Source organism: Candida albicans, chromosome 1 (genome assembly GCF_000182965.3).
Source record: "Candida albicans SC5314 chromosome 1, complete sequence".
Lineage (NCBI taxonomy): Eukaryota > Fungi > Ascomycota > Pichiomycetes > Serinales > Debaryomycetaceae > Candida > Candida albicans.
In genome coordinates this window covers 328,342-356,104 of record NC_032089.1, presented here as the reverse complement: position 1 = coordinate 356,104, position 27,763 = coordinate 328,342, and the positions used below count along the sequence as shown (strand labels likewise).

General features: G+C 31.1%; 8 protein-coding genes and 3 non-coding genes across 11 annotated transcripts; 5 read left to right on the top strand and 6 right to left on the bottom strand. All coding sequences in view use genetic code 12, as the record gives it.

Annotated features, from left to right (window-relative positions):
* Nucleotides 1-1,826: 1,826 nt before the first annotated feature.
* Nucleotides 1,827-1,899, bottom strand: tA(AGC)3. Its single transcript has one exon. It is a non-coding gene; the product is annotated as a tRNA-Ala (tRNA).
* A 578-nt stretch (nucleotides 1,900-2,477) lies between these two features.
* On the top strand, nucleotides 2,478-2,564 carry CAALFM_C101720CA. The gene has a single exon (XR_002086356.1). It is a non-coding gene; the product is annotated as an uncharacterized ncRNA (small nucleolar RNA).
* Nucleotides 2,565-3,003: 439 nt separating this feature from the next.
* On the bottom strand, nucleotides 3,004-5,007 carry CAALFM_C101710WA (uncharacterized protein; the record flags this gene model as incomplete). Its single annotated transcript, XM_713090.2, has 1 exon — nucleotides 3,004-5,007. The coding sequence occupies one exon, from the start codon at nucleotides 5,005-5,007 to the stop codon at nucleotides 3,004-3,006; it is 2,004 nt and encodes a 667-aa protein (XP_718183.1).
* A 2,335-nt stretch (nucleotides 5,008-7,342) lies between these two features.
* ARP8 (Arp8p) lies at nucleotides 7,343-10,543 on the bottom strand (the record flags this gene model as incomplete). The annotated part of the gene is made up of 1 exon (XM_713089.2): nucleotides 7,343-10,543. The coding sequence occupies one exon, from the start codon at nucleotides 10,541-10,543 to the stop codon at nucleotides 7,343-7,345; it is 3,201 nt and encodes a 1,066-aa protein (XP_718182.2).
* Nucleotides 10,544-12,203: 1,660 nt separating this feature from the next.
* Nucleotides 12,204-13,175, top strand: LSC1 (succinate--CoA ligase (GDP-forming) subunit alpha; the record flags this gene model as incomplete). The annotated part of the gene is made up of 1 exon (XM_713088.1): nucleotides 12,204-13,175. One exon carries the CDS (start codon nucleotides 12,204-12,206, stop codon nucleotides 13,173-13,175), a length of 972 nt encoding a protein of 323 aa, XP_718181.1.
* Nucleotides 13,176-13,664: 489 nt separating this feature from the next.
* Nucleotides 13,665-14,177, top strand: CAALFM_C101680CA (mitochondrial 37S ribosomal protein mS41; the record flags this gene model as incomplete). The annotated part of the gene is made up of 1 exon (XM_713087.1): nucleotides 13,665-14,177. The coding sequence occupies one exon, from the start codon at nucleotides 13,665-13,667 to the stop codon at nucleotides 14,175-14,177; it is 513 nt and encodes a 170-aa protein (XP_718180.1).
* Nucleotides 14,178-14,608: 431 nt separating this feature from the next.
* Nucleotides 14,609-19,405, top strand: ESP1 (separase; the record flags this gene model as incomplete). The annotated part of the gene is made up of 1 exon (XM_713086.2): nucleotides 14,609-19,405. The coding sequence occupies one exon, from the start codon at nucleotides 14,609-14,611 to the stop codon at nucleotides 19,403-19,405; it is 4,797 nt and encodes a 1,598-aa protein (XP_718179.2).
* Nucleotides 19,406-19,904: 499 nt separating this feature from the next.
* Nucleotides 19,905-19,986, top strand: tS(UGA)1. Its single transcript has one exon. It is a non-coding gene; the product is annotated as a tRNA-Ser (tRNA).
* A 93-nt stretch (nucleotides 19,987-20,079) lies between these two features.
* Nucleotides 20,080-21,462, bottom strand: ISN1 (IMP 5'-nucleotidase; the record flags this gene model as incomplete). The annotated part of the gene is made up of 1 exon (XM_713085.2): nucleotides 20,080-21,462. One exon carries the CDS (start codon nucleotides 21,460-21,462, stop codon nucleotides 20,080-20,082), a length of 1,383 nt encoding a protein of 460 aa, XP_718178.1.
* A 565-nt stretch (nucleotides 21,463-22,027) lies between these two features.
* On the bottom strand, nucleotides 22,028-23,384 carry RPS42 (40S ribosomal protein eS4; the record flags this gene model as incomplete). The annotated part of the gene is made up of 2 exons (XM_019475067.1): nucleotides 22,028-22,802; nucleotides 23,371-23,384. 2 exons carry the CDS (start codon nucleotides 23,382-23,384, stop codon nucleotides 22,028-22,030), a joined length of 789 nt encoding a protein of 262 aa, XP_019330612.1.
* A 683-nt stretch (nucleotides 23,385-24,067) lies between these two features.
* On the bottom strand, nucleotides 24,068-24,751 carry CAALFM_C101630WA (uncharacterized protein; the record flags this gene model as incomplete). The annotated part of the gene is made up of 1 exon (XM_713083.2): nucleotides 24,068-24,751. One exon carries the CDS (start codon nucleotides 24,749-24,751, stop codon nucleotides 24,068-24,070), a length of 684 nt encoding a protein of 227 aa, XP_718176.2.
* Between the last annotated feature and the right edge of the window lie 3,012 nt (nucleotides 24,752-27,763).

The window sequence follows — 27,763 nt, the reverse complement described above, 5'->3', positions numbered from 1 at the left end:
TTGGGATCATTGGACCTGAAATATTAAGAGATATGGGTGTGATATGATGATTCCATTGTCGGCTTGTTTTTTCAATAAAACCTATTAATTTCCGTGGATAATTTTATTGTAATATTGTGTAAAAAAAAGAATGTGTAAACTTTTAGCAATCTAAAATGAAGAAAACTCCGTTCTCGTAAGATTTAAAACAAAACTAAGAAAAATAAATAAAAAAATTTTGTACAGAATGAATGAATGAATTGATAGATAGATAAATATGAATAGTTGACCAATCGGAGTGGTTGCTTTGTATTTTTTATCACAATCAAAAAAAACCACTTTGGCCAATTTTGTGTCTTGTTTTATTCTCTGAATTGTGGGGAGTGGGGCATATGCAGGCTATTCGGAGTAAGACATTCGAAAAACATTATGCCCCACTGCCACCACCACCACCACCAACATCAACTACAACACTAAAACAATAAGAGAGGAAACCAATAGATCTGAAATACATGATTGAAGAACTAGTTAATTTTTTTCTACAATTCACTAATTAAATTCAATAATCATTTGATATATATCTGCTAATTTTTAATTACAATTGAGTGTTAAACTAACCAATCACTACAACCATTACCAACCATGTATGTTGATGTATGACAATAAATTACTTTTCTGAAAAAAATTAAAGGGAAAAATTATATCAAGATTTTCTATTTTGCTTTTTTCTTTTTTTTTCAATGAGAATTTAAATCTCTCATTTCTTGTATGGGGCAAGGGGGGCAGTGATTTTTCTCTCTGATATGTGGAAAGCTAGCAGTTTAATTAATCCCTCATTAAGTTATAATTCAATTGATTAGTTCTAGCTGTTATCTCCCTTTGTAACAATAGTTCCTTCTTAACTGATATAGGTTATTCAATGCACAATCCAATTATAGAAAAATAAGTGAATTTGGCATGGAGCACATAGAATTGCAAAATGAGTGTGTTTGTGGCTTTAGCACTTACATTTCATCATTTTATCTACAGCCAAAGAGAATAACACTATTTCCAACCCTAATATCCGGATTTTTTTCAATTTTGTGAGTTTTTTGACTCCTTTTTTTATCTATTGTGTGACAATTATTTGGACTCTGTGAAAATTTGTATTGAGAGATGTGCTTATCTTAACAATAGCATAGCCTAAACAAAGAAAATGGTTATACTATAGCAAATATAACTAATTTCATACCTCTTTCCATCCATCCATCCATTTCAACTTATCATTATTTTCCACGGAGTTTCAGATTTTAGTAATTTGATCGGAGTTTTTTTTTCTTTTTTTAGGTGCGTCAAAATTGAAATATCAAGATTATCCATGGCAATTGTAATTGTAATTGTTAATGATGATGATGAATATGATAATTTGACAGGCTATATGTCAATAAACAAGCAATACCTTAATGTTTTATCTATTTTATTTTTGTGAGCCAAACTTTATGTACCCGTAAATCAGGACGAATGGATCAAGAGTTGGCTTTTGTGTCAATGGCCAAATTTCTTTTCATTCATACTTTTCTAATATTGTTTTATATCAAGATTAAGATATATGACTCGGACAACACAATCGGATACTATTACCTCTTTGATTGTTGTAATTCTACATCAAGTTTTTCGGGGATTAGCATTTATTTCATTTCATCAAGAAAATATTTGCAATTTTTGTTAAAAATTAGTTGGGCCAATTGATATCATCATATTGCCACCTAACCCATTAACCACTGATGTAGACAAAACGTGAAAGCAATTTGCTATTAAAATTGGTTCGTTTTTGGTTGTGAAAAAAAAATTTTGGAAAAAAAAAATTATGGACGAGATAAGAGTCGAACTCATGACCTTTCCCATGCTAAGGGAACGCGCTACCAACTACGCCACACGCCCACATTTAATGACGTTAAGAATTTGCTCATAGTTGTCAATCTCAGAATACATTTTACTTGTAAATTTTTCTTTGCATATATATATCGTTGAATTTTTGTAGTCACCTGCAATAACCCACCAAAGTATTTACACAGAGTTGCACACTCGCACAATCATTACCTGTTCCTTCTTCTCAAGTACTCTTCTTAACTAAGTTGTATGTATAGCATATTATACAAAGCTATTTTTTGGAGGTCGTGTATCTGAGGATAAAATAAACAAGTAGGATCTCCACTGAATCATTCCAACGTTTGGACCAAACAAAACAAAAAAAATTTTTATTGTCACTTTACTGTCAGTATTAGAAAACTCCAAATTATAGTTTCGAGGAATGCTTAACCATTTGGCAACCCTGTTGATTATGTGTCTATTTGGAAATGGTCCGTTTAGTAATGTTACAACTTGGTCCTAGAATATAAATAGTGTAATTCTGGTTTTTTTTTCGATTACAATTATATTCTTTTTGACTTTGTTCACAATGGTTGTATTTCATATTGGTTTCAAATCACACCAATTATGGATATACAACCTATATTAACGATTTATAACTTAGCGAACCAACTCTTTAGAAGTTGGTATTTAGTTTAGGATTTATAAGGTAAAACAATTAAGATTAATATATTATTGAATAACTGGTATACATGAAAATACTACTTGTAGAGTATTTCCTACTAAGAATTAAGTCGTTTCTCTTTTGCATCTATATCTTTCAAAGAGAGAATAAAATACCGTCTTGACAGTGGTAAATTAGTGAATAAAAGTGGTAGTAGTAGTAGTCGTACCTTTAAGATATATTTGGTATTATTTGCTATATCTTTATAACTCTATTCTACATATATCTATGAGTATAGATTTATCTTCCTATATATAAGAATATTCATACTCCCCCAATAACCGAAAATAAACAAAAAAAAATGAAAAAGTAAAAAAAAATGAAAAGTGGATGTGAATAATAACATATCTCAAAATAAACAGTTCAAGTTGACCATTGTATAATTCAATAACAATCCATTCTCTTCTAAACAGAATGATATATTTATGATATTGCTCTCTCTTTATCATGTATTAATAATCCATAACTAATTTCCGTTTTTTCGAAGGACTTTTATTCCCACCACTGGCACCACTAGTAGAACTGGCACTATTGCTATTCCTTGTTGTTGTTGTAGTTGTAGTACTAACAGTTTTATTATCCCTTTTTTGAACGTGTAATTGATTCAAATTTTGTTTTAATTTTAAATCTTTATCAAAATCCCATAATAATTTTTTCCATTGACTTAATAATTGATGTAATTCAAATAATTTCATTAAATTTTTCTTATAATTTGTATTACTACCATCATTATCATTTGTTGAAGAATTTGTTAATAAATGATTATATAATTGAGAATATTCTTTATATTTGATTCTAAATTTATTAGCCAAATTAGTATAATAATCCATTTTCGATGTACTAGAAGAAGATGATGATAAGTTATGTTGATCTTGATTAGATAATGCAAAAGTGGAATTGGTGGTAGTTGACGACGATGATGATGAAGAATAATAATGATCATCAAATTCTTGTTCTGAAGGAGGTGAATTATAATTCAGTTTATAATTAGTTGAATTGATACTAGTACTACCAATGTTTGATGTTAAATTATCATCAGATAATGAAGAATTGGAACTTGAACTGGAACTAGAAGTTGATAATTTTCTTTTCCTTGATTTTGAAGATTTAGATGAAATATCACTACTGCTCAGTGGGGTATTTATTCCACTAGGACTTTTTGAAATCAGTTTATTGATTCTATTCCCTTTTTTGTTCAATTCAATTGTGTTAGTCGATGATTTTGGTGATGTAGTTATAGTTGTAGTTGTAGTTGTAGATTTTTGTTGTTGAGGTTGTTGTTGTGGTGGTGGTGGGGTACTCGCTACTGGTGGTTTAATTGGAAATTTCTTTTTCGACACTAACAATCCACCGCCAAGACTCCTAGCCTTTTCTTCACCGTTATTATTACTGGTACTCTTATTATTAGATTCATTATCATTATTAATGATCTTCTTTCTTAATGGATGAGTTAAAGAAAATCCAATTCTTGTCAAGGCATTATTAACATTATTCAACACTAAAGCTCTTTCATAATCAGTATATGGCCATTTCCAAGGTAATAATTCTTTATAACTCTTATCTTTCAAAATAAAACTTGTCTTCAATCCATAATTATTATCTTTGACGAATTTAGAATTACTATCATTATCATCACCATAATTATAATCACTATAAGGAAATTTATCTTGCTGAATAAATTGATCATTAGGATTATATTTCTGTCCATAATCAGTTAACCACTTGTAAATTTCTTCTTTATCACAATCTAGTATAGTTAGAATATGAGATAATGTAATCGGTCCTAATGCTACTAAATGTAGAAATTTCTTGAAAATTGTTGGCATTGGATCAAGGGGTTTCCTACTGTCACCACCATCATTCAATACTTTGTATGGATTATGAGATTTACCACCATAAACATCCATTACGGATTTTTGTTTTTGCGGTGATAACGGCTTTTCTTTCCTGTTATTGTTAGACGGTATAATAGGAGTATGCAAATCCCTAGGAGTGCTTATAGGAGTTATAACGTTGGAATTGGCCTCACGATCCTTTTCAGTATCATTACCAACACTATTACTATTGTTGTACTGTTTGATTTTTTTGGAATCAGTGACCACGGTCAATTTATTAATTATTCTTCCATCATAATTATTGTTAGAATATACATCAATAGTTAAATTCTCGGGGAATTTCAAACATGGATATTGTATTTGTTCATTTAATTTAATAGATACTTGACCATTTTTAACCACCAATTTAACTTTATTACCAGAAGAAGAAGAAGGTGATTTTGCCATATGTGATTTTAATTGATGAATGAAATCTTGATTTAATTTGATTGATAATGCAATACTAGGGGAAGTGTGAGAATGTAGTGGTGGAGGTAAATCCGCTATTAGTATATTACCAGGATTACTAGAACCAGTAGCGCTAGCAGTACTACTACCTGTAGTAGCACTAGTTGTAGACATTTTTGAATGTGGAGATCAGTTAATGATATTCAAACTATTGGTAAAATAAGTGGATCAAATAGTTGAGTAAGTAGTTTGGAATGGAATTGGAAGGTAGAAGGTAGAAGGAAGAAGAAGAAAGGTGAGTAGTACTGGGTAGTAAGTTAAAGATATTAAAAGAATAAAAAGGAAAAATATAAAGTTGTTAAAAGAAAAGTAAATCAGAAAGGAAGGAAAGGAAATAGGAATATAAATTTAGAAATCAAATAGTAAGAGAGAGAGAACCTAAATTAGTATGTAGTGAATGAATGTATATAACCGAATAAAGTATAATAATAATAATAAAGTACTATGGGAGAGAGAGAAAATAAGTATGTGAGTGAGTGTGAAAGGGTTAAAAAAAAGAAATTTTTTGTTTTTATTTTTATTTTTTTCAATCAGTCAGTCAGTCACACACGCACACAAAAGATTGTTTTTTATTATTACACAAAACTCCCTTTATACACCAAGACACAGAAGAATGTAAAAATTCATAGTTAGTTAGTGTCATTATTGATATTATCAATCTACCAACCAACTACTTCGATTGAAGGGAATTTTTCTTTCTTTTACTTAATCATTCCTTAAATTTACTTAGCTTAACAGTGCTATTAGATTGTTCTATTACTTTTGATGTTGAATTCAATTAAATAGTGTGACAATTATTACTGTTGAGTGTGTGTAGTAGTAGGTGTATTTTGTTTTATGTTACAATTTTTTTTATTCACTACTCTAAGTCCTCTAACCAATACTTACTACTACAAGTACAAATTACTACTGACTAACTAAATGTACTTACATACATACATATGTATGATCATCATAACAATTCTACTTTTGAACTAAAAAATAACAACAACAACGACAATAATTACATTTTTTGCATCTAAATTACTCCTCCTGCTACTACTAAGTAGGTGATATTCTTCAATTTTTGTTAACAAAACCACAAAATTGTAACAATAAGAAAATATCAAAAACTTCATAAAATATATAAAATTCATAAAACTCATAACTAACATCCCTTGTTACGATTGCGAGTTTTTTTATTGTTACTTCCATGGACTAAAATTCTCAATCTAATCCAAGAAAAATGTATTTATAATGGAAGATCATTTATAGTTGGGAAAAGGTAAGGTAAGGCAGACAGAACAGGCGATCCAAGACAAAAAGAAAGAAAGGGAAGAAGAAATTATCCGATTGTCTCATTTTTTATTTATATATCTTTGTGTCTAGTAACAGTAGTAGAAGTTCAATGAAATCGCAAATTTCAAACATTCAACAAATGCTTTACAAATTAACAACACAATTCAACTGTGTTTCTGGTTGTAACTGGTTAATGTTGAGATATTAATGGAGAAATGTTGAGAATAAAAGAGGAGGAGTGTTACAAATGTGTGTGGGGGTTACCTAACCACCACTTCCGCTAAGTTCTCATAACCCAAAAAGTCATTTATTTGGGTCATCATGACTACCGGACCAGGGCGGAATAAACGGGATCAACACCGGACGGCAAGAACTAGGTGCGACAATGAGTGAGGCAGAAGTGGTATGATAAAACGGAATCATCAGGCGAGAAATATACAAGTGATGTGCGGTGGTGTGCGGCGGTGAGTGGTGGTGGTAGTAGTGTGCAATTTAACACAAACACCAACAACAACGGAAAAAGAAAAACTCAAAAACAAGCAAAATTTAGTCAAAATAAGGAAATCTAATTAAGTATCATAACTAAATTCTTGCCGCCCCCACTTCCACTCCACTCCTTCCAACCATCTTCCTTCCTTGCTTGTCTATGAATACTTTTTATTTGAATCAATAAGAAATTTACTATTCAAAAAAATATCAATCAATCTTACAACTACAGTAGTAAATAGTATTGGTTGTCGTGATCTAATATAATATGTATATGTATAATATGTGTATCTATAAAAAAGTAATCCTAATTACACTATCATCGAGTAATTTCTTTTGAATCCTTTACACGACAACACTAGTAATAATACGACCTAAGAATATTTCTTTCTTTCTCTCTGTGGGAGGCTTTTTTTTTTGGTATGTTAACGGTATGATCATTCTTGGAAGGTCGCGACGATTATATTATATCTTCATCCCTTTCGTTTAGTGTGAGTAAAATTACATAAATGATTGCAAAAAAAAGCCACCTCTTCAATTAGATTTATCTATCATATATATACAAAGTTACATTCGACTTATATAGAAAATAGCAAGTATAACGAATCGATTTTTCAACAATTTTTCATCACATCACATCACATCACATCATAGCTAATATAGTACTGTGTATACTTGTTTCACTTTAGTAGTTGAAAATACTTTTATAATATAAACTTCGACTACCCAATAAATCCCAATCATTTTGAGTAATCCACATTTCATTAACAACTTTTAATCTTGAATAAACACTACCACCTTTCCAATTAATCATTGATGGATCAAATTCCCTAGGTGTTGGAACAATATTCATTGATAAGAATTGACCATTTTCTTCAATTAATTCTTCAATATAATCTAAATCTAGTTTCAATTCTGTTTCATTATTGATTCTTTCCATTATATCTTCTGGTACTTCAATCTCACTAACATTTATGTTATTGTTTTGTGCAGTTGTTTCTTCTTGGTTATTATTGTTGTTGGTGGTGGAGTTGTTGTTGTCACCGCTCATTGTTGATTCCATCTCTTGTTTAATCCTTTCTTGTTCAATTTCAATTAAATTCTCTTTTTTCAATAAATTCTTTTTAATTTCTTCATTTAAATATTTAATTATTAAATCAATTGCTGAAGTTGATAAAATTCTTGGTCGCCAAATATTTAATCGATCATTTAAAATTAAATCATACCCATTAATTTTACTTAAACCTCCACCAACTATTATTATATTATCATAAAATTTTTTCAATTTTGTTAAATCACTTGATAATCCAGCATTAGTAATTGATTCAATAATTGCCTTTTCTAATGGTACTTCAACTAATCGTTCATCTTCACCATCAAAGTTAGAAGACAATAATTGATCCTCATTGTTTTTTGTTTTGCTAGTTGTGGTGGTACTAGTACCATTCACTTGACTTTGATGTTGATGTTCGTCATCTTTTTCTGTTGTGTCATTTTCATTATCATTTTGATTGATCAATTTTAGTAATAACTCTTCATCAGTTAAATCACAATAATTTAATTGATTTTTCAGTTTTAATTGATCTTGTGATTTACTCTTGGGATTATTTGGTTTGTTATTATATTGATCCAATGATTTACTAAACAAATTTTCCACCGTTGATTTTGTAGGGTTCTTCAGTGTATAATAATTTGGTATTGATGGATGTTTATTGCCAGTGATTTGAAATAATTTAGGGAAAAATAATCCCATGGGAGCTAACATAACTTCATCAAATATTTTAAATGTGAATTTTTCTGTGGATTCAAATGGCTTGCGTTTATAAAATTCATATAATTGTATAGCAATATCAGCATCTTGGAAAGTAATATATTTTTCTTTTAGATTTTGCGCCAATTCCCAATCTATAGCATTAATTAAATTAATGTCTCTATAAGGGAATTGATCCTCAATTAATAATTTAACAAATGTCTCTGTTATGTTATCTCCACCATAATTTAATAAAACCCTTGAATCACTAATAATCATTCCTTCATCAACACAACTGATTTTTGTCGTCTGTGCTCCAACATCAACAACACAGGCCGTCGACATTGTGGCTCCAAATGTTGTCGCTATTGATTCTTGAATTATTCCAACTTTCCCAAACCCGATAAATTTTAATAATAATTGACACCAAGTTTCAACATATGCTTTATCATATAAATCAGGAATTAATAACATCACTTTATATTTATTAACATCAGTAGTGATCTCCAATTGATTAAGAGCATCAAATATAATATTACAAATATCCCCCAAGATCTCTTCTCTTGATTCATAATAATAGGAATTTTCATTGAAATTACCATTAATCATTGGATATCTTAAAATCCATTGTGATTCGCCATCTTTACTTGTATTTACTTGATTGGGGTTTTTTGTTGCCAAATTCAATGCATCTTCTCCAACAAAAAACCGTTTATTTGTTTGTTTGTCAGGATTAATCCATTCCTTTTTATTGGGATCATTATGATCCTCAATTTTCTCCGATACTTGCCGTTTATTAAAATTAATCACTGTTTCTCGTGAATTAGGTAATATTCTTCGTTTATAATACCTCATTCTAGCTCGGAAATCTTTTGTGACAATTGCTTTTTGTTCATCAAATTCTTCATCGATATAATACTCTAATTCTTCTTCATTTTCATCATCTTGGTCATGCTTATTAGTACTACTACTAGGTTTAGGTTGTTTTAATTTTCTTTTTGGATATTTGATTCCGCTATCATCGCCATGCGGGTTGACGATATTGGTGAGGTTTTTCTTAACGGCAATCACATTAGGAATAACTAATGGTACCGCATCAGTAGCTTTGCCAATTCTAATATATCTTGATCCTGGTTGTAAAACTATCACATCTTCTCCAATTTTCGCCTTTTCTTGTCGAACTTCTTCTGTTTCATTTTCTTCATCATCAACTTCTTCATCATCATCATTTCCAGCACCAGTGGTTGTGGTTCCACCACTAACAGCCATTTCTTTTTTCATTTCAAGTTCAATATCATTCAAATTAAAATCATCAAAATTCTTAGTCTCTTTTTTCTCTCCATTATCTAATTGTTGTTGATTGTTTTGTTGATTATTTTGTTGTTGTTGTTGTTTGAGTTTTTTCATTTTTTGTTGTAATGCCCTTTCTTGACGCCAATTTCTAATAAAACTAACTTGTTCATCTTTTTTCAAATAATCAGTAAAATAATTTTTTTGATTAATCACCAGAATTGGTTTAATACTAGTTAAATTGAAACCATTTTCATTTTCAAATCTTCCAATCCCAGTTTTAGCCAAATTTTGTGCCAAAGTTGCTGCAGCTTTAATTCGTCCTTCTTTACGACGTTGTAATGTTTCTGCACTCGGTCTTTTACCTGCTGTTGGACCTGGTTTATGTCTCTTCTGTGCTGATGATTCCGAATCTCCAATAACTCCACCACCAGATGAAGATGATGAAGATGAAGATTTTGTCGTCGAGGTTGTGGTGGCACCACCTGCATTTATCTTGTTAGTAGCAGTATTAGTGGTAGTAGATGATGAAGTACCAGTAGCATTTGGATTAGTTGGCGATTCTGGATCTTCTGATGGAAGAATAATATCATCAGCTTGAGATGATAAAATAGGTGTTGCAGCACCTGAATCATCAATCATATCAATATCTACCGAGTAAGGCGATGTAGGAGGATTAATTGCATCCAGCATTGTTAATGAATTTGATTGCTATAGTTATATTAAGAGGTTGTTGTTGTTTTGGTGATGACAATGGTGTTGTCTATTTTTTTCTTCATATTGAGTTATTTTTTGGTTCGTTGTTGAATGTTTGAGAGAGTTTGCGTTCAATTTTGTCTTTCGCATTCTTTCATTTCAATTTTTCCAACCAGCTAATACTTTTTAACAGGCTCTTCAATTCGACACCACCAGAAAGAATCTCCAAATAATAAGTATCCATAGGGAGTACCACTAAACCTCAAAATTAAATAGAATCACTTCAGCTTTTTGTTTTCTTCTAGCGAATGAAATAGCTATAAAGAATAGATTATGGATCGCTTTAAGATATATTTCTTCTGTTTATGCTACCAATTGCGATTTTTTTGACTATTATCAACAACTCTTAAAATTAGCAATGGTTTTCAACCACATCATACATACATACCCAGTAACGATGAGTCTTTTGTTGTATTTACAGAAAAATTGACACCTCACTCTTTTCTATGGTAGTTTTACCACCTTATAACACCCATATATATTGACTTTTCAACTTGTTATACGTACTACATAGCAGAGGTAACAATATGCACCTCTTCCAACAGGTTTCTTACTGTATCAGGTCTATCAGTGCAAGACAAAAAGCAGTCCAAGGGTAAAGCTTCAAACTCGGAGAGAAATTCAACAAGTATAAAGAATTAACGTTGCATACATCCTAACATCTACAAATCAGATCAGATTAGATCAATTCTTTTCCTGTCTTTCTCTTGGTGTTGTATCGTTGATTGCTTTTGGGCTTTTCTCTTAATCTACATTATACCTTATAATAACAACGCGTGTATATGGAAAAGGAAAACTCATTTCCGAACCAAGCATAATTTTTTTTTGGTCTCAGAGATATTTTTTTTCCAATTGACCGAGGCTCGGAAGTTGCAGGAATCAATTCATCTTATCCCTGCCCCTCCTAATCTTCTTGCTTGCCCCCAACTGTTACTACTTTTAGTGTAAGTAAATATGAAAGTAGTCCCGTCTAACAATTTCAATTGTACAGTATTCAGGTATAATGAACAATAGCCAAATTTCAATTGATTGGCATAACTGTTGGTACATATCATCGCTGCAAAATGAGAGAGACACATAGATAATGTCGTGCAGGAAAGCTCTTCCCCTTCTTGTTGCCTGTACACCAAGAAAATGTCGCTGGTTTTTTTTTCTTTTGCATTGTTGTTTTTCGTGCCGTTTTTCCCCCGTGGTTCTCGCCCCCGCCACCCGGCTTTTTTTAGTCGACTTAACAATTAAACAACCAAACTTTGCCCGAACAATAAAGACATTAACAACAATAAAAAAATGGCGCAACAAATATTTGGCCAATTATAATTGATCAGTCTACAATAAGCTGATATTAATGATTTTTAGTCCCTATCAATATTCAATGGATTTTATAGAGGCACAAGATGTTGTAGAACAACTTGGAGGGGTTCAACATTTTGAATTGTGAGAGCACACACTCGGAGGAGACACTTACACTCTCACACACAAAAAAAAGGGGACGACATTAATTAAGTATGAGGAAAAAGCTGTCAAAACAAACAACAACAAAAACAAAAAGTTCAACCACATCAAGCCGAAACAGAGCAAAAAAAAACGAGCCTTTTTTTTCATTTCAAACGTCTCAACAATTTGTTTTACCCTTTTCTTCTTCTTCTTTTTCCTCTTTCTTTCTTCCTATCTTGTTTTCTCTTATTCAATTTTATTTGAAAATAATTATTCCATTTTAACCAACCACCTCCCCCTCATTTCATTCCTCACAATGTATAGACAATTTACACGTGGATTTTCCTCCTCTTTGCCAGCCAGAAATTATGCATCAACCATCAAAAACTTGAAGGTTACTAAAGACACAAAAGTTATCTATCAAGGGTTCACTGGTAAACAAGCTACTTTCCATGCTGAACAAGCAATTGCTTACGGTACTGATGTTGTTGGTGGTATCAATCCAAGAAAAGCCGGTACCACTCATTTGGATAGACCAGTTTTCGGTACTGTTGCTGAAGCCATGAAAGAAGCTGGTGCCTCTGCCACTGGTATCTTTGTTCCACCACCACTTGCTGCTGCTGCCATTGAAGAAGCCATTGCTGCTGAAATCCCATTGGCAGTTGCTATTACTGAAGGTATTCCTCAAAAAGATATGGTTAGAATTTCCCAAATCTTGAAGACTCAAGAAAAAACCAGGTTAGTTGGTCCAAATTGTCCTGGTCTTATTGCTCCAGATCAATGTAAGATTGGTATTATGCCATCCAGTATCCATCAAAGAGGTAAAGTAGGTGTTATTTCTAAATCAGGTACTTTGACTTATGAAGCTGTTGCTCAAACCACTGCTGTTGGTTTAGGTCAATCTTTAGTCATTGGTATGGGTGGTGATCCATTCCCAGGTACCAACTTCATTGATGCCTTGACTTTATACTTGAATGATCCAGAAACTGAAGGTATCATTATGATTGGTGAAATTGGTGGTAGTGCCGAAGAAGAAGCTTCTGAATTCTTAAAACAACACAACTTGACCAGACCAGAAGGTCCTAAACCTGTTGTTGGTTTCATTGCCGGTGTTTCTGCTCCACCAGGTAGAAGAATGGGTCATGCCGGTGCCATTGTTGCCGGTGGTAAAGGTGATGCCAAATCCAAGATTGCTGCTTTGGAATCTGCTGGTGTTGTTGTTGAAAAATCTCCAGCTAGATTGGGTAACTCTTTATTGGCTGAATTCAAAAACAAAAACTTGTTATAAGTGTTATAGTTGATTTAATTGGGAGATTTAAAAAATAAACTCAACCGGAGTGAAACATTATTGATTCTAAGTATACTATAATAATAATAATATAAGAAATGTGATACTAAAGGGATGTGATGTCCCTGTGTGAATAGAAATAGATTTATTGTTTCTACTTTTTTTTCTTTCAATTGAGTGTGTTTAATTATTAGTTTTATATTAACATGCGTTTATCACACAATTTATAGAAATTGCAGTCATATGAATATATAGAATATAGTTAAGGATTGATCTAATCTTGTTGTTAATATTGATTCGATATGCAAATGCAAGATATTGGAGTATGTTGCACGACTATACAAATTTCTTGCGAATAGTTTAGCAGAATGAGAGAAAAAAAATTTTATATTGCCAAATTTCAAGCTCTTGAAAGTATTCTTTAACAAAGTGTGTGGATAAAACAGCCATAACAACAAAGATATTTTACAAAAAATAACTACTATCACAATGTTTAGGACACTTCTTTCATCTACTGTGCGTTCAATTCAATTAAAGCCAGTGACATCTACCCTTTCCACCACTATTCCATCAATAACATCTATTCCCACTGTATCCTATTTTTCAACGTCACCAATAAACTATAAAACCAATACCTCGACTAGAACTAAAGAGAATGTTCATGACTTGACGACATTCTTAACCTTAATTGGTCGTAATAGCATTGAATACAAAGATTTATTTGAAGATGATTTAAATAAATTTTTATCAACTACTTCAGCACAAATGAAAAATATGGGTATTGATACTAGAGCAAGAAGATATTTATTACGATGGAGACATAAGTTTCTTAATGATTTGGAACCATTAAGAGAGCATAAATTGGGTAAGAAAAGAAACGGTGGTGAAAGAAAGGCTAAAACTGTTATTGCTAAAAGACAAGCTTTGGAACGTTTGGAAGAAAAAGAAAAATGGGCTCAAGAAGAATTGGAAGCTGAAAAGAGAGGTGAAAGATTGTTTTAGATTCAGTTGGTATTTCATTTATCGTACGGTTATATATTCGGTGCATCTATACAAGGTATATGTGTGAAAAAGAAGAGAAAAAAAAAAAGGAAAGTTACTATCAAAAATTGATGATAATTTGGTTATTGTTACTAGAAGTCATTGTAAATAGAATATAGTCAATTTTGATAAGTCTACCTTTTGTTGATTTTCATGTAGAAAAGGATTAAATGGTGTTACTGTAATATAGTGTTGACTTTGATCTTAGTGTGTGCATTGGTAGTGGTAGTGGGAATAACAAAAAAAAAAACATAAACATAAACATAAACATAGAAAAAAAACGCCATTTTTATTACTCCCTTCATTAGCTTACAATTGAGTTCTATTTGGACATCTGTATTTCATTACAGTTTGATTCAGCCTAGTTTGTAATAATTATTCAATATCCCATTATGGATAACTCGTTGGATCAAAAACTATTGGCGTTCATATCATCACAGTCATCATCCAAACCGTTGTCACCAAGCAAATCAAATAACCTTCCCAAAGCTGATATAAAATCACTCGAGTCATTGTGTGTCACTTCATTGGATACTTTATTGAATAATATTGGAGGTTCTACTACTAATAACAGCATTTTGCCATTGGACTCGCTTGATGCTATTGAAGTACGATTACGCGGGTTGTACTTAATTTATGCTGATGACCCACGCAAGTCATTTGATATACTACGGAAACATCAATTATATATTGTTAAACTATTTAATATTAAACAAATTGACTATGTTTATCAAAATTTAAATGTTTTATTAGCTCAAATTAATAAAGTATTTAAAATTGAATTCACTTCGAAAAGCACTATTTTTACAGGAATTGAGTTTACTGATTTCAATAATTGGAATGATGATACAAGTTTTTTCAATGTAAACAGAAAAGATATAACCCAATTGATAATTGCATTTCATTTTTTAGTTTTACAATGGATAGCCCAATATGTTTCCAAGAATTTAAAATCAATATTAATGCAAAAGAATCAGTTTATTAGTCTTGACGAATTTTGCAATATTCCCCAAATGTTTTTAAATTCTAGCAATTTTAGAAAATGGCAATTATTACCAAGTAATGAAAACATTGGCAAATATAACACCAATAATGTTAAATTGATTTCTGGTTTCATAAAAGTATTCCAAAGTATTAAAGTGTCATCATCATTATCTAAATATGTTGGCTTGACTAATTGTTTGAAATTGAAACTATATGAATTGACAAAAGACGAGTCATTATTAGAGTCCATTGGATTTTCATCTAATTTGATTCCATTTATCAATGATGCTAATATAAATATCAATGAGTTTATTCGCAAACACGTACCAATAGAATCTGAGGGTTCCAATGAATTGCAGACTCGGTTATTGAAATCACCACAACTTGTCACTGACAGTGATTTTCTTCGAAATCTACAAAATGATTCACAATTATCAGTAGATAAATGTCAAATAATAATTTCATCCTTTAATGGGTTTAAAGACAATCTCAAGACACTCCTGAACCAACAATTATCAATTCTTGATTTAATCACAATACATTTGAAGGATTCATTAGATGAATCAGTGGTCCCCATATTGTCTCAACTGTTTCAAATTTATAGTCATTTCAAATTGATGAAAAGAATGAGAAACATTTCCAATTTGTTGTTCAATTTGGGGAATAAAGTGCACAATGAGATATATCGCAACTTGGCAATTGATTACGAGTGTGCAATATTCGAAATTTCTCCTAATAATGACAATTTCAAACAGTTGTATAATAAATTGACGAGAACTCAGGTTACTGGCTCAGTATTAGGTAATGTTTTACAATGTTTTGAAACCTACATAAGTTTGAAAAACAACAAGGACGATCCTATCAACGGAACAATAATTCAATTCATTTGTAAAACTTTACTGCAAACATCAAACTTTGCCTCGTTGAATAACATCAAGAATGAAAATTTGAAATACGACATTGTTAATGATATTTTTCAATTTATGGAGAAATCAAATAATACAGCTGAAAAAACTAAAATTTGCAACTCAATTATTGAATCCACTTCTTGGTGTAATCAATTAATTGAATGTAAAATATACTATCAATACTACAATGTCAATGGACTTGAAAAGTATTTGGATTTGGAGGAGAAATCTTGTGATAATCAATTGGTAACTTCTGGTATACAATTTCAGAGATTGGTAACATTTGGGTGGAATGAAACTTTGTTAGTTGAATGTTTGAATAATTTAAAATATGGGTTAAATTACAACTCCAGTGAATTTGATTTATTCGAATTAAACATAATCAAACAAGTTTTATTGTATATAAAATATAATGGAATGATAGATGAATTGGTTGACATTATTGAAATTTCACTAGCCAAATCAATTAAAGATGAACAATTTGAGAAATTTCTAAAATTTGAATATTGTCGAGCATTATTATCTCAAACTAACAACAACCCTACCAATGATGTTAAGTTTTCACAAATATTTTTGGATTTGAAGAAACGCTCACAGAATTGGAAATCATTTGATGATATTATTCAATTGAGTTTATTACAACTACAATATTGCATATATGTCAAGAATTCAACAAAGGCAAAAGATAGATTTAATGGAATCTTACAAACACTTTTGAAAAAACCACAATTCAATATATCAAAATCAAAGAATTTACCCATTGTTTCCAAATTACAGAATTTTTTAATTTTAGGAAAATTTCAATTACTTGCATGTCATGTAAATAATCATATTATACATAATAAAATTGAAGCGTTTAATAATATTAAAACAGGTATTCAATTATTATATTCAATTGTCAAAAAACTTCCTACTAATATCAACAAAACTTTATGGCAAGAACTTAACTGGGAAATCACTCGATTATTATTTGATAGTTATAAATTGGCAATTGATTTATCTATTGATATTGGGATATCTCGAGACATCCCATTATTTTTGAATGAATGGGTTAAACTCAATAATAGTATTGACAATGATGTACCGATTGTTAATTGTATCAATGAGTTTGAAATCGGTCGATATGGATTGCTTTCCAATAATGAATTTCAAAAATATATCAGAATTGCTCAAGGAAGACTCGGATATAGCCTTGTGAAGAATAATAGTGCTGTTCAACAATATATTAATAGAGACCGGGATGACGAGATTTGTGGACACGCTTCAAGTAGTCGTCAATTAAAGAGTCTTGTGAGAACTATTTTCAATTCAGATAATTCACTCAGTGAATTACTGAAATCGGTACAATTATTACCTTGTATTATTGGTGACAGCTCTACTATGTGCTCTAAGGAGTTACTTGATAAGTTGGTTCAACTAAAAAATGAAATATTAACTGAAGTAACTAATTATGAGAAATCCAGTTCATTATCGTTAAATCAGCAACAACAACTAATTAATAATTTGAATCAAGTTGTTTGTTTATTGTCTTCTTTGACTTTGTTTAAAGGTGATGGTTTGTTATCAGAGATTTATTATCTTCAGGATTATGTTAGAAATCTACCATTTGCTAATGAACGTAAATTGATGGATTCTTCAAAGCAAGATGAGAGTAATAATTTGTTACCCCATGCATTAGATTTCAATCAAGTTGTTGAAGATCCAAGTAACAACACTATTAACAATAGTATGATAGATTTTAATGTTGATTTACAACTTTATTTACCCCATAATTGGATTCTTGTTACGTTAGACATTTGTCAGAATACTGGAGATTTATTGATTTCCAAATTGACTAAGGGGTCACCAAATCCATTTTTTATGAGATTGCCATTACTGAGATTCCCTTCAAGTTTGGGTTTTCAACAATTGATGCAAAATTTTGAAAAAATCATTGATGATAGTAATTTATCTACAAAAAGGAAAACTACTTCTAAAATTTTAACTGTTGAAGATAGAAAACAATGGTGGAGATCTCGATTCACTTTGGATTTTCAATTACAAGATATTTTGCATCATGTTGAAAGCAAATGGTTTGGTGGGTTTATTTCAGGTATTTTCACTAATGACAATGACGTTGAAAATGAATCCAAGAACGTGTTTCATAAATTCAAACAAGATTTAATGAAAATTTTGAAAGATTGTTTAACCGTAAGTGACGATAAATCGAATATAGAGAGGTTTCTTCAGTTTAATGAATTTATTTATTACTGCTTTTACTCAATGGAGGAATATAATTATGAATTGGTTGATGATTTGATAAAATTTATAACTATAAATATGAATTCTCATGGCAGAATAGTTAATTTTGGCACTAATGTTAAAATTAATAAATTACACGAATTAATTAAGAATTTGATTGATAAAGTTAATAAAAACAAACAAAATGTGACTAGCAACAACAAAAACAACAGCAACAACAACAGCAACAACAACAACAACAGCAACAACAACAGCAACAGCAACAATTCCCAACATATTGTTTTGATACCTAATGCCAACTGTTCCAATTTCCCATGGGAATCGATGGAATTTCTTCGTAGTAAATCAATTTCAAGAATGCCATCAATTCATATGTTACTTGATCTAGTCAAATCAAACACCAATAACAAGAACAAGTTAATGTTTGTTGATAAATCTAATTTGTATTATTTGATTAATCCCAGTGGTGATTTAATTCGATCAGAAAATCGATTCAAAAAATTATTTGAATCAAATCATTTATGGAGAGGGGAAATTGGAAAATTATCAAGTAATGAACATGAAGATTATCAAGATTCAATATTATGTGAAATCTTGAAAAGTCATTTATTTGTTTATATTGGTCATGGTGGTTGTGATCAATATATTAAAGTATCAAAATTATTTAAAAAATGTGGCAATAATCAAGATTCACTGAATAAATTACCTCCTAGTTTATTGTTAGGTTGTTCATCAGTTAAATTAGATAATTGTAATTATAACTATAATTCCAGTATGTTACAACCACTGGGTAATATTTATAATTGGTTGAACTGTAAATCGTCAATGATACTCGGGAATCTATGGGATGTTACTGATAAAGACATTGATATTTTTACACTTTCATTACTACAAAAATGGGGGTTAATAGATGATTATAATGGCAGTGGCCATGATTATGGTATGAAGAAATTGGATTTGACTAATTGTGTTGTTCAAAGTCGAAGTAAATGTACTTTGAAATACTTGAATGGATCAGCACCTGTGGTTTATGGTCTACCAATGTATTTAAAATAGACATTCTGTTTGCATATAAGTTTATATATTTTAATAATAAGAAAAAGAGCATAATTTGGATCTTGATTTTGTATTGTTTGGTTTGTTATGAACAAATTTTGCACCCAATCACTATCGAACTTTCTTTTTTAAACAGAGAACATTTAATCAACATTTATGTTACATTTAAGCGTTTAAATACATATTTGTGTTAGATAGTTATATAATGTTGGCATTTTCTGATGGAATTGTTGATATTCATTTTTTTTAGCATTTTTTTCGCCAAAATTCATAATCAAAAATTGATTTGATTGCGAATGTAATGATGAGTTCAGAAATGAATAATCTCAACAACTTAACCAGTATTAATTAAAAATAAAGTACGGACTGAATGATCTACAGCCATATTTGAGTCTTGAATTACCCTTATTACGTCTGAAGATAAAAATTATTGTTGTGGAAAAGCAAAACAATTTGTCCAGGACTGATTTATGTGCATCCCTAATTTCAGCGAGATTTAGGCAACTTGTCCGAGCGGTTAAGGAGAAAGACTTGAAATCTTTTGGGCTTTGCCCGCGCAGGTTCGAGTCCTGCAGTTGTCGTTATTTTTTTTGCTCCGCCAAACGCCCTCTTTTTTTTTACATCAATTTTGGAGCTGATTCACAAAGCTCATGCAAATATATATATATTGTTATCTAACCTTCTATGAAATCAATTAAATCGTCTAAAATGGCCACGGTTTCTCTAGGACTAGCAATCCATACTGTGCAAGCACTTAATCTGGCTTTAAAATCATTAGCACCCAAACTAGCAAATTGATCACCAATATGTAAACTTTCCGATTTACCAATAGGACAAACATGATCAACTGTTTCGTCATGACAAATGTATTTTTGAAGTGATTCTACCCCTAAGGCTTTATCACCAATATCTACCCAAACATCGCTACCACCATTAAAGGCACAAACTTTAATATCATCAACACAAAGAGCTTCAGTGGAATCGGCAAAATTTGACGATGACGTTAGAATAGTATTTAATTTTCTTGAACAAGATAATACCATTTCTTCCAATTGTTCACGTAAGATGCGACATCCTGAATTAGGTATAATCCCAACAGATCTTTCCTTTTTAATGATGGTGGTTGAATCTTCTAAATTGAAATTATTTCTTAAATAAATCAAATGTTTATAAAGAGTATCCATAATATAATTGATTTTACCAATATTCCAATTTTTCACTTGTGGTAAAAACCATTCTTCATCATCAATGAATTTTAAACCTTTCATTTCATTATTATATCGGAATAAATAATTCGATTCAGCTCCCATGACTAATAAATTCTCTTTTTGATATGTTTTCAAAGTACAGTGATTGCTATTTAAATGATCAATTAATCCCTTCAATCGTTCATAATATTTTTCAGCTCCAGATTGACGAGGGTACCCTGCAGCAGTAACAACACCAACATATAATCCTAATGATAATAATTTAACTAGTCTTTGAACAACTTCACTATTTTCATCTAATGATTTCCCATCTTCATATAATGTCACATCACCATCAAATGTAATCAACTTCAACTTTTGTTGTTGCTGTTGTTGGTTCTTGCCACTTATGCCGTTGATGTTGTTTTCAGTTTGTTTATAGATATTGGTAAGGGCCATAATTTGTGCTGTATTAAGTATCATTCTCACATCATTGAACGAAGGACTAACTAATCTTCTTTTGGAAATCGCTCTTCGTTCATCTTCTAATAAAAATGCATCAGCTAAAGGTAATTCGGTGAAGAACTTCCCTAATGACGGTACTAAAGTTCGTAATCGACTAATTGATTTCTTCTTAGGATCAAGTTCATTTAATTCATCCAAAAAAATCGTTTGTTTCACTAAACTTTCGACATCTTTAAAGATTTCATAATATCTAGCTTGACAATTTTCGGCCACGATTTGAGCATCAGCATGAGAATCATCAGCATGCAAAACAAATGGTGTGGCTAATAATCCCTTGATCCATTCAATAAATTCATCACGACGATGACTCTTTAATGCATATTCTACTCTATATCTAGATGTCATGATCAGGAAAATGTGGTTGTCTTTTTGGATCGCTCTATTCGAAAATGTGTGTAAGACGGAGTTTGATAAATTATAATTCAAGAAACAAATATAAAATATTATTATTATAGATGAAATGACTTATTTTGACATGTATAATCCAAAATATTGAAAAAAAAAAGAAAATCTATTGCTTCAGTTTATTCGTCTATTGAAATGGGTGAACGTTGTTGTTGGTGGTGGTGAGAAGAAAAAGGTGATACGTATCAAAGTTCGTTTGCTTTCCGTCCGTCTCCCCTTTTCGTTTGCGTGTGTTCCGTATGAACGCAAATCCTGTATACAAAAAGGGTTTACACTTGATACAACAACAACAACCGAAGAATTGATATTTATAGAATCAGTGTAAACCACGTTTTTCATTTTACAATTAATATTCAGATTACTCCCTTTTTTTAAATCCCAAATATAAAAATAATGTTACATTAAAATAAGAAATATTTCTAGGTTCAATTTATATACGTACAAAACATAAAAAAAACAGAAACCTTAGACCTTTATATATACAAACATATAAATCGAATTAAACTTATAACCCTTGTTGAGCTCTTCTTCTGTCTCTTTCTTCAGAAATAGACAATTTRATACCTTTACCCTTTGGTAATGARACCCATGGTTTACCGGCTTCGGTACCAATAACRAAAACGTTAGACAATCTGGTAACRAAAGTGTTTTCCAAAGCATCTTTGATGTGRACCAAATCGAAACCTCCTTCGTGTTTTTCTCTGTGGACAATAACACCAACTCTACCCAAATTTCTACCACCAGTAACCATAACTAATCTACCAGTGTCGAATTTGATGAAATCATCRATCTTACCGGTAGCCAAATCGATTTTAACGGTATCGTTAGCTCTGATCAATGGATCTGGGTATCTGATAGTTCTACCGTCGTGGGTAACAACGTATGGAACACCTTTCTTACCTAATTGGACTTTCTTGACTTTACCCAATTTGTAGGCAGCTTCTTCAGCAGAAATTCTGTGAACRGCGAATTTACCTTTAACATCGTAGACTAATCTGAAATGTTCGTTGGTAGCTTCCAARGTGATGACATCCATGAAACCAGCTGGGTAAGTAGTGTCAGTTCTGACTTTACCGTCAACTTGAACGTGTTGTTGCATCATGATGGCTTTGACTTCTCTACCGTTCAAAGCATACTTCAATCTGTTTCTTAAAAAGACAACCAATGGTAATGATTCTCTCAATTTGTGTGGACCAGCAGATGGTCTTGGAGCATARGTACCGGACAATTTGTCCAACATCCAATGAGATGGAGCTGCTAATCTTTTCAAATGCTTCTTTCTATAATAATAAGAATTTGTTAGTGTCTTTGAAAACAGTAATATAAAAAGTATGAAGTGAATAAGAGTGAAAAAAATTAAGACAAAAAAAATACACCAAGAAGATAAAAGTCTACGTCGATAGATTCAATAATTATGTGTTAACATTTGGATAGTTCAAAGTATCTTGGCTAACATTGTTCAAATATATCAGTACAACATTCCACCAGACACAAACTTTTCATACTCTATAAAGTATATCGAAAAGAAAGCATGCTAGATACTCTCAAATTCATACTTTATAGAAATWWAMCCCTCAACATTAACAACATATTATGAATCACGACAAGGCTCCCATCCAAGTTAAAACAAAAGGTTTAACTGGTATACCATGATATAAAAGAAATGAATCCTTAAATATACATGGGTTTAATTTTTTTTGTCAAATGTTTCCCAGCCCAAAAAATCAAGAAATTTTTGAAGATTTCCATCATTATTGGTGTACTCCATTATTTTTTTTCACTCATACACAACAACTACAACAAATCTTTGAATTAACAAAGTTTTTGGCTATTATGATGATGACATACGGGCCTCTTGCCATTTTTTGTGATTTATAATTGTACTTAGTTAATGAATGAAAAAGAAAGAAAAAGAAAAAAAAAGTGTTAAAGTTGGTTATATTTTTGGAAAACTTGAAATATTTTTTATTAAACTGCATTGGAAAGTGTGCAATAAACAAAAAAGAAAAAAGATACCACATTCTCACCGGGTAAATATATATTAGGGCTATAGCCCTGAGCTTCAAAGTACAATTAACAAAAACGTAAGCTATACAAGATTAGATATGCAACACAACTCTAGCCTTATTGATCAATACTTCTTATGATAAACATATTTATTTATTTATTTACCCAGTATATACAATATATACTAACCATTATTTATTCTTGACGTACCAGCGTGTAATGAACAAATTTAACCAACAAAAAACTCCGAATACCTAACAATCCTAATCCTAATTTGTTAAAGTATTGCAAAAATAAACAAAACCAAAGACAAACAAATTTTCCTTTCAGTTATTTTCATATCTAAATCAATGTTCAGATTATTATTTCTTTTTGATCAATCAAATGGAGGGGGCAATGGATGGGGAACCAACTGTTTTTACGCAATTCATTGAAATGTCTTACTTCTTGGTGTGTATACTCCTTTTCATCTAAAATTCTTCCCTCTTTCCTTCACAAGACCCATTGGAGAGGGAGAAAACAACAGCAACTAATAAACTCATGAATGTAATCTTTCCATTCTAGATTTAGTAGCTACTTTGGCAACTTCAGCACCAGTCATAACTTTAATCCAATCAATTTTCAATGAATAAGGACCATAATGTTTATCCAATAAACCAATACCAACAGATTTAACTTCACCTTTATTCAATTCACTTCCATCTTGAATGACACCCCAATTAGTCATGACAAAGTCATTCAATGGAATAACCACCGTCTCCCATTGTCCAGGATGATTTAAAAATAATCGATGTTGGAATAAATCAGTGACCAATGGAGTATTGGCTTGAATATTAACTAAATATTTTCTTCTATCACCTTTAACTCTTAAAACTAATGATGAATAATTAGTCCAATCCCAGAATGAATCACCAAATAACCAAGATTGATTTTGATCTTTAGTTCTAAACATGGCATAACCAGATCTTGTCACTTGTGGGTTGTCTTTAGGTAAGTCCAAACTCAAATTACCATAGAAATGCCCACAATGTTCTTTAGGATCAATATCAAAATTGACAGTAGAATAGCCTCCCAATTCTTGATCGGATCTAGTTAATACTTGATCCAATGATTTTTCTGGTTCTCGTTTGAAGTTGAGTACAGATTGTACTGGTCGAGTTAATTCAGCTTGTTTGGCAAAGATGGATTTGGTGGCGTTTAAACCTAAAGCTTTCATAGACATCTTGGATAAATATGTATAAAGTTTAATTTAATAGTTGTTTGAAATCAAAAGTGATTAAATAAGTAGTAGTGATTGCAGTGGCAACAAAAGCAAATGAAGGAGAATGAATAGGTATTAAAATAAATTGATAAGTAGAATCAATAAAAAATATGAAAATCTAGAAAAATTAAAATACTAAAAAAAATTCTTGATTTATAAAATTTAAGGGAGATATCAATGTCTATTTATATTAGGGAGGATGATTTTTTTTTTGGGTTCTACCAGTTTTCCTTTTCTCTCTTACCCTGCGACAAAGAAAAAAAGAGAATTGTGTGATTCGGGTAAAGTTATCCTTTGAGCAATATTGATGAATGCGGACTAAAAAAGACTATAAGAACTCCGTTTTTATWWTGTCGATTTAGGAGTTGAACAGTATCCCCTACTCTCTTATTGTTTCTAATTCAATCAAACAATGGATACAGCAGTCGTAATAGTAGAGTAACTTGAGGATACTAATAAAATGAAACCACTTACAGACTCCGTATTACTATTGTTATTATTTAACACTAGTCCCACCACCATAACCATAACTACTTCCGATATAATACTTTATAAGGAAGTATATGTGTGTACCCCTAAGAACTAATGAAAAATAACTGATAAGAAAAAAAGGTAGTAGTAGTAGTTTTGTCAATTTTCATAAAATAATAATCTTTTACTGAAATGCATAATCATACATATCTTGCCAATTGTGGAGAAGAAAGGATAACATAGTTATTTACTTATTACTAATTATTATTATCATAGCAAACAATCACCAATTGAAAACGTTACCCTTGAACTTACAAGTCTTCAACTAATACCATTTGAATTATAACTCAACAAATGAAAAAAAAAAAAACATAAAAACAGTGGCTTCTTCTTCCCCCCACGGTGGCAAAATACTTTTATCCAAAAAAAGTCCAGTTGAATTGGAGGAATTAAAAGAATCTAATAAATTTAGTTTGCTTCCCACCTCCCCTCCTTTGAACTCTGGTTATGAATTGTTGTGGTTGTAAAAATACAAGTGAACCAACTACAGTGAATGAAAGGGAAAGGGAGGAGGGGAACATACAATGGTTAGAAGAAATATATGTAAAAGAACAATCAAAAGTAAAAGGTATTGTAGTAACCAATTACCAAACAGAGAGAAACAATTAAAAAACATATTTGAAAGCAATGCTATACTGGAGTTAAACTAAACTAAAAAAAATTATAATATAGTAAAAAGGAAAGAAAGCAAAAGCAACGAGTGACATAACTAAATATGTATATGAATAACCTGATGTGGGTTAATTACATTTGCAGCAAAAATGAAAGGTAAATCAACTGACAATTATCCGAAATACTTTTTTTCGTGTGCAATCAGATACACAATTAGACAAAGACTGTAACAAGATAAGCTAATACATGTTGTAGTATCCAATCACTATCAAAAGTTCAAAGGACAACAAAATAAAGACTGCAAAATGAAAATTAAGCTGTCCCCAATGAAGGCCTGGGTACATGGTTCCGTAAGAGAAGAGATAACTTTTTGTTAGAAAGTGGGGAAAAAAAAATTTAAATGAATACGATAAGGGAGGAGGAGTAGAGATTAAAAAAAGAGGGGAGGGGGCATCATCATAATAATAGGCCATACAAATCTTTTAGCTTTCAACATCTGCAAATCTAACTACTACTACTATTAGTACTTCTTGTTCTTCTCCACTCACTCACTCCTATTTCTATTTCAATGTGATATTTGTTTTTTCAACTACTACTTGAAATTCTCTTCTTCCCCCCAATTCTAGAATTACTATTCATTGTTATTGATACCTGTTGTCTGTTCAACTGATAGTCCTCGATCAATCAAAAAATGAAATAACATAAAGTTTACACCAAAAAACAAAGACAGATAAGAAACGTTTCTTAACAACTCTTTTCTTCCTCCCCTCTCCTTCTCTTTAACCTTGTTTTTAACCTTGTTTCCCAACATCCAAGAACATACTAGAAAGCAAGTAACAGAAATCAGATGAATCACACAACAACATCAATTACCGCATTTCATTCTTTACCTTTAACCTATATTGCATAAACAGCAAACAGTAACAAGGAATAAGACAATTTTTGCATTCCATTAGATTTGCTATTCCCTCACCATCTCCTCCTCACTTTTGGTCATTGTTTCAGTAGATCATGAATTTATTTTTTAATTTTTAGTTCCTCTTTCAATTTTAGACAGACATATATATCTACACCAACACCAACACCACCCACACCCACACCCATTCATGCACACAAATCATATATAATTATCCAGTATAATAATCTCAAACAGGAGTAACCAAATTCTTCCAAGAATTATTTATTAATAATGTCATTGTTATTATCTTGTGCCAATAGAATTATTGTGGTGATATTTGTCTGTAGTCTCTCTTTTTGTGGCTATTATTTTCTCTTATTAGTGTGTGTGGGTGTTATTTAAAACCTCCTGTTGTCGTAAATTCTCTCAACTCCGATGATGACACACACACACAAAAAGATAACACAATACGTATTACTTAATTATTTATTATCCCCACAATTGAATCAAAATAGCTCAATCGTTTTGTTTTGTTTTTTTCTTGACTACCCATACCAATTTATGATTTGGAAGAAACGAATACCGCCGGGGGTGATTTGTAGGTTTATCACCCCGGGGCTAGAGTTTATTTGACAGTAACTGTAAACCTACACACATCGACTTTCATTTCGTTGCCTTTTTTTGATTAACTATATGGCGGAGCTTATCTTAACAAAATTGAAACTTGAATAATGACATCACTCGTAGTATTACAATTAACAAAAAGAAAAGAAAAATGGTAAAACAAAAATCAGGCAAGATTTGTTAATTTTTGGTGTATTACACAGCTTGTGATTTTCTTTTTTTTATTTTTCCAACACCCTACTAAGAACCAACAATAATAGTCATACAAGTACTATCAATAATGGCGTTGTTTTTTTTGGCCATTATAC